The 16,493-nt window shown below is 37.0% G+C and overlaps 1 protein-coding gene across 1 annotated transcript in view; it reads right to left on the bottom strand.

The window, feature by feature from the left end:
- Positions 1 to 16,493, bottom strand: part of THSD4 (thrombospondin type 1 domain containing 4) — a 1,382,388-nt gene that overhangs the window by 222,181 nt on the left and 1,143,714 nt on the right. The window contains exon 8 of the mRNA XM_044078569.1: positions 13,541 to 13,714. Within this exon, the coding sequence (XP_043934504.1) occupies positions 13,541 to 13,714 (174 nt within the window). The remainder of the gene's footprint in view (positions 1 to 13,540; positions 13,715 to 16,493) is intronic.

Below are 16,493 nucleotides of genomic sequence, written 5' to 3'. Positions count from 1 at the left end.
CATCCCAGGCTGTGTATTACATGATCTACAAAATGAACTGGCACCTCACCTAAGTGTCATGTTTAATCATAGCCTCACCTCAGGCTTCGTGCCCACTGAGTGGCGCACAGCCACAGTTATCCCACTCCACAAGGGGAGATCCACCTTGGATCCCGGGAACTTCCGCCCCATCAGTGTGATGAGCCTGATCTGCAAGGCCATATAACGTATTATCATGGAACTTATAAACAAAGAAATTGGCAACCTTCAAACACTGGACCCCTTGCAGTTTGGGTTCGTGAAGGGCCGATCTTGTCTCTTGAACCTGATTGACTTATTCGAATCAGTCTCCAGAGCTGTGGACAAGGGTAAGGTGGTCCACACAGCCTATCTGGACCTTGCCAAGGCCTTTGACACCATCCCCCACTCTGGAATCATTGATAAACTTACAAAGCTGGGCATTAATCCCTACATCACTTGATGGGTTGCCAACTGGCTTACTGACAGAACCCACACTGTAAAAGTAGCTGACTCCAAATCCAGCTCCTGACAAGTGACAAGTGGAGTACCTCAGGGTTCAGTCCTGGGACCGCTCTTGTTTGGCATCTACGTCTCTGAAGTACAAGCCAACACTAAGGGACTTTGGCTAACAAAGTTCACAGATGACTGCAAACTGGGAGCCATTATTGAATCCCCAAATGATGTGGATATTCTACAAAAGGGCCTTACAGAAACAGATGTTTGGTGCCAGAGCCATGGGCTCAAGCTCTGCCAAGAAATGTATAGTTATCCCTTTTGGGAAAAAACATGTACCCATGAATTACCACATAAGTGGCAGTACACTAAACACCAAAAGTGTGATAAGAGAATTAGGGACACAGGTGGACAGTGGTCTCACCTTTGATAACCACATTTCCACAACAGTCAGGAAATCCTTCTATGTGGCACACCTCATCACTAAGGGCTTTTCATCCAGAAAAAAGAGGTCATTGTCCCACTGTACTCATCCCTCATTAGACCCATTATAGAAAATAACACCCTGTTTGGTATGTACCTCTCAAGACATCTGCAATAACTGGAAAGGCTACAGAAATATCTCACAATATCCATCACTTCATTAAATATTCTCAAGTTTGTAGACTTTTCTATAACATTGTCCATTAACACAGGAAATTGAGTTAGGTCTAAAATATGTAGGTTTTACAGCTGTATAACATAAAAAATGCTTTCCTCTTAAAATGCCCACTTCCTTTTTAAATATGTCACCATGCATAAATAGCAATTTTTTTCTAGAGTTTGGCTTTTAGAGTTTATGTGTTTTTTTTTCCTCTCATGTCTCCTAAGTTGGAATCAAATTTTGCTTAGCAGGCTGGTATACTACCTTATTATTAAAGCTAATGTTTTCTTCTTTTCCCTTATAAGCAATCGAATTTCACATCAACAGATTCCTCTGGTATTGTTTATAAATTTCAGTGTAAAAATTGACAATAAATAAACGTGCTTCATATTTTCCTTAATTTCAGTTTATTCATAATGTTCCCATCAGGAGCTTTACATTTCATTGAGTATTCTTTTGTCTTTATTTGTATCAGATATTGGTTAATTTTTTGAAGATGTGAGTTGTCCACACCATGCAGAGGCAATAATTGTCTTTGCTCTGAGCACTCATCATTTTCCTTCCACCTCAGCAAGAATATTATGTGAGTAATCAGATAAGGTCGTTTCATCTATTCTAACAAAGGCATTTGGACAAAAATGTTTTCTTATTTTTACAGGCTGTTGTTATGTGCTCACTTGTACCACAGGTAATGATATTTTTCTTGCTTAAACTTACATTGAGAAGCTATGTGGCATTTACCAAGACATCTATATCAGTTTAATTTTACTGCAGTTCATTTTTTTCTCTGCTTCCCACTGATAATATAATAAGTAATATTTAAGGCATTTCTCAAGTTTATAGTTATTGTATGTATTTGGCATTTATATAATGTAACACCTTATCTCAGAAACTAGTGATGCAATGTCATTTTACAATTATCACCTTGGGCTAAATTTCATATCTCAGCCAAAGCATCACTAAGGTGTTTCATATCAAACTTAAAACTGTATCTGGAAACTACATTAGATGCATACCGCACAACCTCTTAGAGCTAGAAATCTGGACAAAGCATAAATAATGGGGGGGCTCAAAAATAGGGACAATTTTTAAATATTGCTCTTACAAACTTAGAATGTTGAAAGAATAACAGGTTTTTCATTAGTATGAATTTTCTGAAGGTTATGAAGTCTGACACTCAAGTGTCTGTCTTTGTTTTCTGACTTCAGTCTTTAATGGGTCTATTATTGATTAGGTGTTTGCAAATTTACTCATGACTATAGCAAAATATAAGAAAGCTATAGACAGGAAATGGAAAACTATAAACCTACTCCAAGACAACAATGTGATTGAAATTATAGATGAAATGGAAAAGACAGACAGTAGAATTACTTAAAAGTGTTCATGACACAAAGTGCACCTGTGAGGCTGCTCTGACATATCTGTAAGGATATGAGGTAATCCTTTTTGAAAGTCATTGGTGGTATGTGGTATAGCCCTTACACTGCTAGGTTAAGACTGATAAGCAGCTGTATTGAGGGGATCAGAAATAATCAATGAACTGATGATGATTTTTATCCATGTTATAGATATATTTCACCATCAGACATTTAATTGATTTGAAGTAAGTATAACCATTAATGTTTTTCTCTTTAAAGAAACCACAATATTCAAGTTGTATCCAGTTATTTCTAATACTGTTTACTAATGTTTAAATGCATTAATGCTTCATATAGCTTATTTTATTATATACACTTTGATTTAGAAGAGTTTACTCCTCAACTTATGCTACATAGAGTTCCTTATTATGCTTTGAGAGTGCATTGTGCAAAGGTGCTACTAGACTGAAAGTATGATTTCCAAGTGTAAGTCTGGAAAAATACAGAAGTAGGAAATATTACTTGGGTCCATTTAGTTTTAAACCTAGTAATTACTTAGTTGTCTGTAATTTCTGGAATTGCCTTGATTCCTTTCAGGATCTTCAAAGCATTTCTCTTAAAAATGTTTTTGATAATTCTTGGCTAACTATCTAGTAACTTCAACCTTAACATTCTTCCCTGCCCTATCCATTCATAGCCATTGCAAGTGAGGATAGGACTTGGGCAGTAATGGGCTGACATGCATAACTGTAATATGCATACTTGTGCCATGTAATATATGTAAATGATGAATATAGTTTCTAGTAAAATATCAGTAATACATGCATTGCCTATCCCACAGGACACATTTAGGTTCCTATAAGTTTAAACATCTTAAAAGTATGAGTACAATAGATGAAAAAAGAGACAGGCAGGTATGCAGACACAAGCAGAGATATAAAAAATAAACATATAAGCAGGTATAGACATAGGTATATAGGTGCTGAAAGATAGATAATAGCTAGACAGATCAAAAAACAGAAGAATAGATGCATCTATCCTATAGGCAAAAGCATAGTCCCATATAAAAATGAAAATGACAGTAATGATATACATGCACACACACACACACACACACACACACACACACACACACACACACACACACACGCCACACACACGCCACACACACACACACACACACACACACACACACACACACACACACACACACACACACACACACACACACACACACACACACACACACACACACACATGCACCAAAGTCATTACAAAACAAACTGACTCGATTATACACACCGCTTTTGTTTGCTTTTACAATAAAACAATTGTGAAAATAAAACAAGTTGATTGTCATTTACATTATTTACTTTCATAATAAATTCACATTCCAGCAACAACTTATCAGTCATCTTCTTTATAAAAACAAGAGCCATACATCTGTCTAGGATATCCAGGTGTCCCAGTAACATACTTTCATTGTGGCAAAACTATATAACAACATTTTTGAAAATACACAAACGAAATCAAGCATAACACACCTCTGAAAACTGAAACAAATAGGAAAACATTTAATAAAACAGACAAAAGATAGTTCACCATCCATCCTTCACTTTTCAGTATCCATCTTATTCATTTCAGCAATGAAAGGGAAAAAAGTCTGTCTTAGCAAACTATAGTCATAATGCTGAACAAGTTCAGGATTGGATGTTAGTCCATTTCAGGACATGCATAGACTCACGCACACACATCACAGAAGCATAAGCACACACAGATCTCTAAATATTAATGTTTCATTTAAAATAAATAGACAGTCACAGGGAAGATGTTTTGTAAGAGCTGTGGATTGTTAACAAACGTGGCAGTCACGTAAAACATTTTAAAGCATATTCCATTAAAAAGCAACATTTTTTTACCAGAACCTAAAATCCAAAAAGGTACACATCGATAGGATGCCTAACAGTTCATAAAAAGTAAAGAATTAATCATGTCATAAAGTTAGTCATCATGAAGTATGATCACTTCCAAGGTAGGTCATTGTAAGAAATACATACATTGTCTACAATCTTCTTCTGTTTGAAATGTGAAGTTCTTATCCTATACAAACGGAAGGAGTATTACAACTGTCTATTGTCAGATCACAAATGGTCAATTTTATTTGTCCTCAGAGCTAATCTTTTATGGGTTCCTATCACGCTGTCGAACTTTTAAAAGTTCAAATGTCATATGGTCAACACCATATGATCAAACTTAAAAGTTTGAATGTTTCAACGGAGATCCCCGTACAGTGCGGCAATGGACGTTTTCCATTGTCTGCACTGTAGTGCGATCTCAGTGTTGGTATAGTTAAAGAGCGGGGGGTGAGGGGGTTGCAGGGGGGCTTACCCCACTGCTTAAGCTTTCAGGTAGGTTTTTTTCTGTTTTTTTTTTATTTTCAAACTTTTAAAAGTTCGACCATATGGTATTCAAACTTTTAAAAGTTCGATTATCTGATATAGGCCCATCTTTTATGTAATAATGGAATTGCTGTTGGTGTAAGACCATTGTGCACAGGGTTGTGAAGTGTCTCCATTTTCCTTCACTCTTTTGACTTCACTAACGACCTAAACGTAGCAGCCAAAGAGGCTACCAGAGTACAACATGACAATGACTCCACTGTCATATGTGCTGTAAGGACACTAACCAAGCTACAAATATTCACTCAGGAATCCTCCTCCGCCACAGAAGCTTGACTCAACAACTTACAACTTATCCTGAATCCAAAAGAAACTAACTAGTAGGGTTTACCCCTAACTCTTTCTCCTCCCAAAAAGACTATCTTTAATATATTGTCATTCAACAAGACCAATATAGAACTGGTATCCCACACTAAACTACAAGGTGTGATTATAGACAACCTGAGATTTGATCTCCACATTCAACAAGCCATAAGGAAGACACACCTAAAGCTGGGCTGCCTCTATAGAGTGAAACTCTACCTCACTGACTCAGCTAGACAAAACGTGGCCACTTCTTTTCTACTCCCCACCCTATTATATGCCTCTCATATCCTAACCAATACCAACTCTTCTCTATCAGCCAAATTAGAACAATGTTACAATAATGTAATCAAATTTGCAACCCACCAACAATACAGGTCATATCACTGCATCTCTATAAAACAACTAAACTGGCTTGAACAAAATAGTTCTCTGTCACAGTTAATTACACCATTCAAACAACTGCAAAACCCTAAAACACTCCCATTTCTTCACTCCATCATTTAACCTTATACTACTAAGAGACCTCTATACTCCTCTAACAAATCTTTACTCTTCGTAACTAAACCTAGCAACAATTAATGCAGGATACTCCGTGTATTCATACTGCATTACTAATAGCTGAAATAGCATTCCTTTTGACTTAAGAGCAGTCTGCAACCTGAAAGACTTTAAATACCAACTGAAGCAACATCTGATAGATGAAAGTCTCTGCACCCACACCACCACTGGTTAAACTGGTACTAATATAGCTGTATGAATCTGTGCTATAATTGTCTTCTGCCCAAAATTTAATTTACTGTTATCTCAAATATATCCTTCTCTGTCATTGTATCTCCTCCATCTTTCTCGTGACTCCTCCCCTCCTTCATTTCTTTGGGCTGCTCTAATACTTTATCTTAAAAAGGTATATATTTGCATACAACCCATGTAACTGTTATTTGTAACTGAAACTGTTTGTAAGTGATGCAACTGATGTCATGCATGTTTTTTTTTCCCAAAATGTTTTTATTCATTTTATAACACAATAACTTAACAGTATAGTAACAAAAAAAAACAAATAAGCTATATACAATGTCCATGCAATATATATATATATATATATATATATATATATATATATATATATATATATATATATAGGAGAACACGTAGTATTTCTCTAACAGATTAGACAATTTTGTCCAAGCAATTAAATGATGAGTTGTGTTGTTAGGTCTTGCTTTTATAGTAGCAATTCCATTTTTACAAATGTGTTTCACAAAATGAATAAACTCAGCTTTAAAGAAAGGAGTAGATTGGGATTTCCAATTTTTATTAACAATTTTTCTTGCTATAGAGAGGAAAGACCATAGTAAAAATGTTTGTTTTTTTAGGAATGACTGCAGGAACAGGAACACTGAAAGGGATAAGGGAGTCAGAAATATACAGTTGTCATTCCATAGAGCTTTACAAAGATATTTAAAGTCTACCCTAAATGAGGAAATTATTTTGCAATTAACAACCATATGTATCCAGTCACCATCAAGGTGTCCACTTCTCCAGTATTTCATTTCATCTTTCTTGTACATTATTGCTAGACAATGTGGGGTGAAAAAACATCTATGTAAAAATGTCCATGTGTATACAAGCCAGAACAGGGAAGATGTGGATTCCTTCATTGACTGTAAACAAAGTTTTTTATTTTTTTCTGAGAATAATTGTCTATTAACTTCACTTGAATAATTCCAAAAAGAAACATCTGTTTTGTTAAAATTATGTCTGAGAATGTTATAATTAACAGATATGTATGAACTGTTCTTGGGTGAGCTATTAATAATTGAGATAAAATCCCAGATTTTTAAGTTACTCATATTGTATCCCTCTAATGAGTGTACAAGCTTAATATGTATAAAATCCTTACAAGTATGGATGTCCCGCCAATTGCAATTTTGCAAGCTGTATCTACTGATCAAACAGTCTGCAGAAGTTATTTTATTAGCTTAGAGAAATTGATTCCAATATAACAAGTGACCCTCTAACATTTTCTGAGTATCAAAAGATATCAAACATTCATTTGTGTAAGCAATATGAAACATAATTATTAATAAATTCTTAATTAATTAATTAGAAAACATAAACTTTTTAAACAACAACACTATTTGGTTTATAAGAGGTGTGAGAACAAGTTTTGACCTTTCATTTTGAATGTATATTTTTAAAATCCATATAAAGATGCTTGTATGTATTTGAGTATATGGTTCAAGCAATGTCCTACTACTATTAAGAAGTAAAGTATCATGTACTGATTTCCAATATGATGTATAAGAAGTATTATTCAAAAGCAACACTATGTTAATAAATGCAGACTTTAAATAAAAATCAATATTTGGAAAACCTATACATCTTTCATCCCAACTTGTGGTGTGCCAGAGAAGAGAAATTCTTGGTTTTATGGTATACCAAACAAAGGTGAATAATAATTTATTATTTTTTTTTGTTTAATTTAGACGGGTGGGGGAATTATTAGAGCTTGGCCAGTGAATAACGTATATTTGAATAATGGAACTGTTAACCATGGATGAAACTGATGGCAAATGTAAACAAGGCAAATAATGTCCATGATGTCTGTGTAATGGAGCTTTTCTTCCTTGGCCTCCACTAAAAAGAGTACTGCTCAATATGACTTTCCTGGTAAATAATTCACAATCAATAAATAAATAAATAAAATACATTTACCATTTGATGGATCTGGAGTTAAAATACATAAGTTCAAAAAGCAAAAAAAGGTGAGCCTTTAAACTTCTGTGATCCTTGGTGGTGCCAGCTGTGGTACATGACTGCCATCCAAATTACCTGTAAGCTACACTTCCAGTTTCAACTTAAATGCTAAGGTATTTTCAACCACTATTAGTAATGTAAAAAAGTAACAAAACATAAGCATTTATGGAGATCCTTCTATAGTTTTAATTCATCTGGTTTATTTCTTAATGAGTGTTTTCATCATAAAAATAGGTCATAAGATGATAAAAAAATCTTAGATTGCAGTAGTTTAAATCCTTCTGAAAAGGAGGAGTAGACCAGGCTACCTTGCATGTTTGGTTGATTAGATGAGAAATCTGATTGGGTAGAAAAAAGTGCTTCAGATTGAAGGAGAGGAAACTCCTTTATTAGAATATGGAGAATGATTGGTGTGGTTGTCATACTATTGTGATGCTCTTCTCGGGAAACATTTTATTTAGAAGCAGAAAAACACATTGAATAAAAACTTAAATATATGTGCAGATATCAGAGTTAAAAAATTGTCCTTAACAGTGTCTGCTAATTCATTAGGCATAAAGGGATTACTTTTATATACTTTTTGGTCCACTGTTGTTCTTACTGAAAACGTTGAGGAAGAAAATGTCCAGATGTGTTACAACTCTGCTATCCAGAGACTGAATATGATCCAGGGAAGAAATAAAGTTAATTGGAAGTCCTACCCATGCTTTTGTTTATGAGAAAGAAGCTTTTTCAAATTACTGGAGATGAAAACATGCAGTTACTAAAATCACAAAAAAGCAAAGTATAACATAATAAACACAGTTATAGAGTCTAAAGAACAGGGGAGGGCCCTATTCTAGGGTGAACAATTAATCAAAGTGTCTGCAGAGCCTATACATCTTTGCTAAAGACTGCCTGCATAACTATCTCTCTGCCTGGCCCACCTCTATGGGATTATTTTACTGTGCTCATTGTCTTTCTGGGCACAATAGCTAAAAATCATCTCAAGTGTTTACAGCCCACTTTTACAGAGCTAATTTATAATGATACCTCCTGCCTGACATTAAATATCATGACTATGGGGTAATTCAATTCTGCATTTTCAGATCTTTTATGTTGTATGACAAGTGGTGGGTTGTAAATTGTACCGTGCCACAAATGTTCACTTAATGAGCAGCAAAACAGGATGTCTAGGTGCCACGTGTCCTCTAAGGGGATGTTCCTGTGAGAATAAATCCCATGTACAATGGTGCCCATGACAACTACACATATCTATATATACATATCTATTTATACATAAATGGATTCACTTCAGAATCTCAAAATTCCAAAACATCGAATTTCATATAATCGAGACTATATGACCGATGTTTCGGAATATCGAAATTCCAAAACAAATAAAAAAAAAAAAAAAAAACAATTTAAATGCTTCTGCAGGGGGGAAAGCCCCCTTGCACCCCACATACCCCACTACTTAAATATTCCAACTCTGAGATCACAATACAGCGAGGAAAAGGGAAATCTCCCATTCAGTGCTATATTCAGATCTCAGTTCACAATGTTGGGATTCCGAAAGTTCGATCATATGGTCTCGACCATATGAAATTCAATCTTTCAGGATTTCGGCATTGTGAAGTGTTCCCACATATACATGTACATGTGTGTGTGCGTGTGTGTGTGTGTGTGTGTGTGTGTGTGTGTGTATATATATATATATATATATATATATATATATATATATATATATATATATATATATATATATATATATATATATATATATATATATCTATATATACATATATATATAGATAGATATAGATATATAGAAATGTGCAACTAACAGTGGGTAAAACTGCCTTCCAGTTTATAGCCTGCTACAGACCACCCTCCCTAACCCAGGAACCCCACTCGGCCTTCCTGAGAACACTGAAAAATATGAGGGTCTCTCCGAACACCATTATATTGGGCGACTTTAACTACCCAAACATAGACTAGGAGCATTACTCTAGCTCCAACACCCTAGCCCAAAGGTTCCTAGAATTTATAAACTCAAATGCTATGGAACAACTTGTTACCACTCCCACAAGAGGGGAAAACATACTGGACCTGATCATCACCAACATGGGGACTCTATGCTCCAGACCAGAAGTGTATCCCTCACTGGTAAGATCAGACCATAAACTAATCTCACTGGATATTCAGATCCCGACCTCACCCCCTGCCCAGAAAACCACAGTGAAAAACTTCTCTAAAGCAAATTTCACATTGCTCAAAACCGAGGTGGAATCCTTCAAAGTCCCCGGGCCTGTGGAAAATACGGCCCAGACCGCAGAATCCTTTATAAACGCATTCTATGAACACCTTCAGGAATGCATGGATCATGCGATCCCAAATAAAATCAAGACCCAATCCTCCAAAGGCAGACGTCCTGTCTGGTGGACCCCAGCCATAAACAAACTACACAATAGAAGGATGAAGCTACTAAATAATAGAGCAAAATTCCAAAAAGGGAAGGCATCTCAGATCAGTATTAGCAAAAAAACTACGGGCACTCATAAAATCGTCTAAGGCCAGCTTCGAGAGAAAAATTGCACAGGACACTAAGGATAATCACAAGGCTTTCTTTAGTTATGTTAGGAACCTGGGTGGTAATTCCCAGATATGCTCAGAATTAGTCCAAAATGACAAAAAATACACCGAACCCACAGACATTGCCAACATCCTAGCTGACAGGTTCAGCGCAAACTCCCCCTCCCCACCAAAAGGGCAAATATCTATCCCAGCAGAGTGCTGCCCTCCTGACATCTCAGATGCTCAGGTAAAAGCCGCCCTCTCCAAAGCAAAAAACACAGCATCAATGGGACCAGACGGTGTCCCGGGCTGCGTCCTACATGAACTCCAAGAAGAGCTAAACCCAAACATAAAACTACTGTTCAATCTCAGCCTTACTACAGGATATGTACCCAAAGAGTGGCGTACAGCAACTGTGGTCCCTCTCCACAAAGGTGGTGCCTCAACGGATCCTGGAAACTATCGCCCCATAAGCCTGACTAGCTTGGTCTGCAAAGCTATGGAAAGGATCATCATGGACCACATAAATAAAGATATTGGGGACCTACAGACACTGGATCCTACCCAGTTCGGCTTTGTTAAGGGCAGATCCTGCCTCTTAAACCTGGTCAATCTCTTTGAAACAGTCACCAAGGCCATTGACGAGGGGAAGGTAGTCCACACAGCCTACCTGGACCTCGCAAAAGCCTTCGATACAATACCCCACTCAGGCATTATAGATAAGCTCACCAGCTTAAATATACACCCCTATGTCACTAGATGGGTTGCAAACTGGCTCAAGGACAGAACCCACATGGTTAGAATTGCTGGAGCCATGTCAGACTCCAAACCAGTTACAAGTGGTGTCCCACAAGGCTCAGTCCTGGGACCTCTCTTGTTCAGTATATATTTCTTGGAGGTACAGGCCAACATGGAAGGACTGTGGCTGACCAAGTTCGCAGATGACTGCAAACTGGGCGCCATAATCGACTCTCCAGCTGACACAAGCATCCTCCAAAAGGGCCTCATAGAAACAGACAACTGGTGCCAGAGCCATGGCCTCAAGCTAAACACCAAAAAGTGTATAGTCATCCCCTTTGGCAAAAACAAAGTGCCCACAAATTACCACATAGGTGGTAATCCATTAAGTACCGAAGAAGTAATTAGGGACCTGGGGACCCAAGTTGATAGCAATCTCTCATTTGACAACCATGTGGCTAAAGTGCTTAGAAAAACATTTTATATAGCCCACCTAATCATGAAGGGATTCACATCTAGATCAGGGGAGGTCATCGTGCCTCTTTACTCATCCCTCATCAGGCCCATAATTGAGTACAATGCCCCTTTTGGGATGTACCTTACCAGACACCTGCAGCAACTGGAAAGACCCACCAAAAGTACCTCACCAAGAGAATCAAAGGGCTCAAACAGATGCCATATGCTGCCCGGTTAAAGAAACTCCAGCTCTACTCAGTGGCATACCGCCTGTTCAGAGGCGATCTGTGCCTGACGTATAAAGCCATGTCCAACCCGGAATTAATGGACATGCTGCACCTCAGAAAATCCAAATCCCATCGAGCTACACGCTCGAGAGACTTGAACCTCAGCACTGAAATAAATAGGACATGCTGGAGGGACAGATTCATAACCCAGAGGCTCCCTTAACTCTGGAATAAAATCCCAGTTCAGGTTAGGTAGAGTCCCTCACTGACTCTCTTCAAGAGGAATCTTGATGAGTGGATGGGAGATCGTAGGTTTACCCCATGTATCACTTCTGTGTCACTGTTAGACAAAGGCACAGTATACTAACCTCAAAAAAGGGCATAGAAAAATTAATTTAAAATGGGTGGTGAAAGCCAAACACATTCTGGCTAGGCTTATAAATGCCCTAGGGCAGATAGCCTAGTATGAAGCTATGAACCTATGAAATGCATCTACCTACATATCTATTTATGTATACATCTATATCTCTGATATATATATATATATATATATATATATATATATATATAGATAAATATATATATATATTGAGATAGCTAGCTATAGATATATAGATGTAGAAAGAGAGAGAGGCATCAGTTGTGACTAAGCAGTGTGTCTGCAAGTGATACTGTGTTGATTTTTCACTGATTAAGTGAGTTAGGCCTCCTGTCATCCTTGAGAATTCTAAAACTCTTCAGTAACACCTACTCTATCATGTACTACTGCAGACATATTTCAAATGCACAAATAGCAAGTCATAAATATTTTTGTAGTCTCGCCTGGAATACTTCAAATATAGGAACACATATGAGTACATATACTGTAACAACTAATAACTTTATCCCCAATTTTTATTCCTCTAAGCTTATTTTTTAGACATATAAAGTCAAAACAGCAAATGGACTTAATTATGTGATATTAAATAGTGCAGAAAGTACTGAAATGAGATCACCCATATCTGTGCCAGCAGGACAGCAGTAGCTATTGTCTAAGACAAATAGGAATACTGTTCTATGCCTTCTAACATTGTTTTAGATTGTCAGCAAGAATTCTGCATTGCAATCTCCATTTGGACAAGTTGCCTGTGTGCGCGCGTGCGCGCGTGTGTGTGTGTGTGTGTGTGTGTGTGTGTGTGTGTGTGTGTGTGTGTGTGTGTGTGTGTGTGTGTGTGTGTGTTTGTGCGTGTTTGTGTCTGTGTGCATGTTTTATTGTCTGGCTGATTCATATGGGATTTGACTGTTATTCAGAGGCTCTTTCAAGGAGGATATTGATCTTTAACATTTAGTATATCTTAACTTTAAAAAATAGTTTAATGTTATGTCAGAAGGCATAATACTACAGCAAAAGACAAATTCATTTTGCAATTAACAAAACTAACAAAAATTGATGGTGTGACATTGCACTGTGAACAACTGTCATTAATGCCTTTACTGTGAAATCATATGCATGATTATCTGTACCTCTACAAGTATAGGTGTTTTCTCATACGTGCATTTATAGAAAGTACTTCTGTCTTAACTGAAACTATATTTGTCAATAATTACCTTGTCACTCCACTGTGTGAGGAACCAGCTTTTAGCACATGGGCCCATATCACAGTTTTCAACATCACTCGGCTTCATTTTCATGTTACATTCTTCATCATCGACAATGTCACCAAGGTTACTAATGCACTTCACATCCCTGGTCTTCTGGCCAACTCCACAAGGGACTGAACACTACAATAATTACAAATAATAATTATACTTGTCACTTTGTCATTGTTTGTAGTAAGAGCATTTATTTAATATTTTATGCTTTGCCTATCATTTGATATTTATTGCATGATTTTTTCAATATGTAGATACAGCAATGAAATTTTATGACCCACTGTTTCAGCAAAGGATTTTGCATAAAACATAAAAAGCAAGTTAGATCCTTTTTTTCCTAATTGTGCATTATTTTGTTTCATCATATATAACTGGCTTCTTAAAATATAGTCCTCTTTTTGATCAACATGTTGAAAATAGCATTTTCTGATTCCTTTCAGTGTGACTTTGAAAATTTTAGTATATGAAAATTCTAACATTTATTTGGTAGTGAAAACTCTAAATGCACATTTGATTTTTCCTTCCAAACAGTACGTGTTGGTTTACTTTTTGAATGCAAAACCAAAATAACTCTCATGAATAACAACATTTAATAATAGTGAGGAAATATGGGTTTTACAGGCAAAGGTTTTCACATATGGAAGCAACCAGAAACAAATTGTAACATAAATAAGTGTTGCGTCCTGGGTAGGGGAATCAGGGATACATGATACCCCTGACTCCATCATGCTTGGGCAATACAATACACCACAACAAGCTTTCCAGTGTTCATTTGAAAAATGCTGACCTTAAAGAAGCCCTCTATATAGACCAAATTACCCCACTGCCCATCAGATCAGTTTAAAGTATTTTTTCTGCTCCTCATTTTTCTCCCATGTGGAGGCTCTGCGTACACCTCCCCCCAATTTCTATGTACACTATTTATCAGAGTGCATTAACTTGTAAAAAAGAAAATTTTGTTTTCCTTTGTACAGAGTTTGTGAGACCTAGGAAGTAGTACATTTAAATTAAATGGATATAGATCACTAGTGCTGTGGGGCCACAGCTCCTTTCCAAAATAACACATATACTAAACTGTAATGTGATGCTCTACAAGATGCCGAAGACCATTTACTGTGGACTGCCAGTGTAAAATTAAAGGTCAAGCATTTGAGGTAGGACCAAAACTTGCTTTTAACTGGAAATTATTGAGGTATATTTGTTAAAAAATTACCTATTTCACTTCCAATGACATTCTGTACAAATAAACGTATTATACTTTTGGGATAGGAATACTGAACATTCCTGAGTAGCCCAGTGGTGCAGTGGAATAAAGTCCTTACTGTGGCCCAGATGACCCTTGTTCAATTAGTGGCATGTATGCTGGAGGGGGCTAGAGAGGAAGGTTGAGTGCGAGTGGCCAATGTCAGCATGTCTGTCCTAGAGGATTGTGCCTAGGCTCATTGTAATAAATCAGCATTACAAGACTGGTGATCTCTGTGCTTCCATATGTAATATACTACTTAATCAGAAGGGAGGTACTGCTCGCAGCTGATGGTGAGTCGCATGGAGAAAAAAAAAATATATGGTCAACATTTTCCAAGACAGCAATATACTGACTTGGAGCTATCATAGGTTCATAGATTAGTACTAGGCTAACTGCCCTTGGGAGCCATTTTAAGCCTAGCCAATTATCTCTTGTGAGATTTGAACCTTGCGCCTTGCGCTTGTAAGGCAAACACCTTATTGATTAGGCCACCCTCCCAACCCATCCATGAAGAGAGAAGCATAAAACAAACACACACATGCACACAGATTTGAATTTTTTTTAACAGGATACTTATTTTCTCCAAGTCAGTATATTGTTGTCTTGTTAAATGTTGACCAAAACTATACTTTTCTTACCTATTTATACGTAGAAAGATAGCATGGACAATGTCAGTGTCTTGTTAATAGTCATATTTGTATGGTATACAGACTAGACAACGACCAAGAAAACAACTTAATCAGTGTAGCTGAATGTGACTCTACAGATGGCTCAGAGAAACTCTATGAGGTTGCAAGTCAATGACAGAACAATAAAAAAAAAGATAGTTATCAGACACCAATCATAAGGTATGCCAGCAACAGCCTGCTCACCACCAGTGCAAAGAACATCAAATGCAGACAGAAGTTTTTCTAATAACTTCTGAATGAATAAAATCCCACAGAAGCTGTATTTTTCCATATGCAGCCTATAACAAAAGAGAAAGAATAATCCATCCAAAAAGTATGAACAGCATTAAAGAAAGTGAAGTCAGTGAAAGCAGCAGGCTCAGATGAGGTCACAGCAGGTATGATCAAGATGTTGGGTGAGTTAGGAGAGAAATGGCTCCTGGATCTACTAACTATACTGAGCCAGAAGATATAGCAAACCTCCTGGCTACTAAATTCAGCTCTAACTTTACCTCTCCCTCCCCCTCAACCTTCCCTCAGGAAATATCATCAATTATAACTCCCCCTACTATCACTAGGGAACAGGTCCTTAATGCTTTCTCTAAAGTCAAGAACATTGCATCCATGTGACTAGCCAATATCCCAGGATGCCTTCTAAATAGCATGAAACATAACCTATCAACACTTCTGGAATTAGTATTTAACTGTAGCCTCCAAACAGGCTTCATGCCTCATGAATGGAGAAAGGCAAAAGTCATCCCTCTGAACAAGGATGGGACATCTACAGACCCTGGAATCTACAGACACATAAATCTTAACAGTCTTATATGTAAAGCCTTGGAAAGAATTATCATGGAAATGATCAATAGAGATATAGTAAACCTCCAGACACTGTACCCAACCCAGTTTGGTTTTGTCAAGGGCAGATCATGCCTACTTAACCTGGTGGAATTCTTTGAGAAGGTCACCAAAGCAAGGGATGAGGGCAGAATTG

The sequence above is a fragment of the Protopterus annectens genome, chromosome 7.part1 (genome assembly GCF_019279795.1).
Source record: "Protopterus annectens isolate FY-2018-M chromosome 7.part1, PAN1.0, whole genome shotgun sequence".
Classification (NCBI taxonomy): domain Eukaryota; kingdom Metazoa; phylum Chordata; order Ceratodontiformes; family Protopteridae; genus Protopterus; species Protopterus annectens.
The sequence above is the reverse complement of the archived record's forward strand: the minus strand, read 5'-3'. Positions and strand labels throughout refer to the sequence as shown.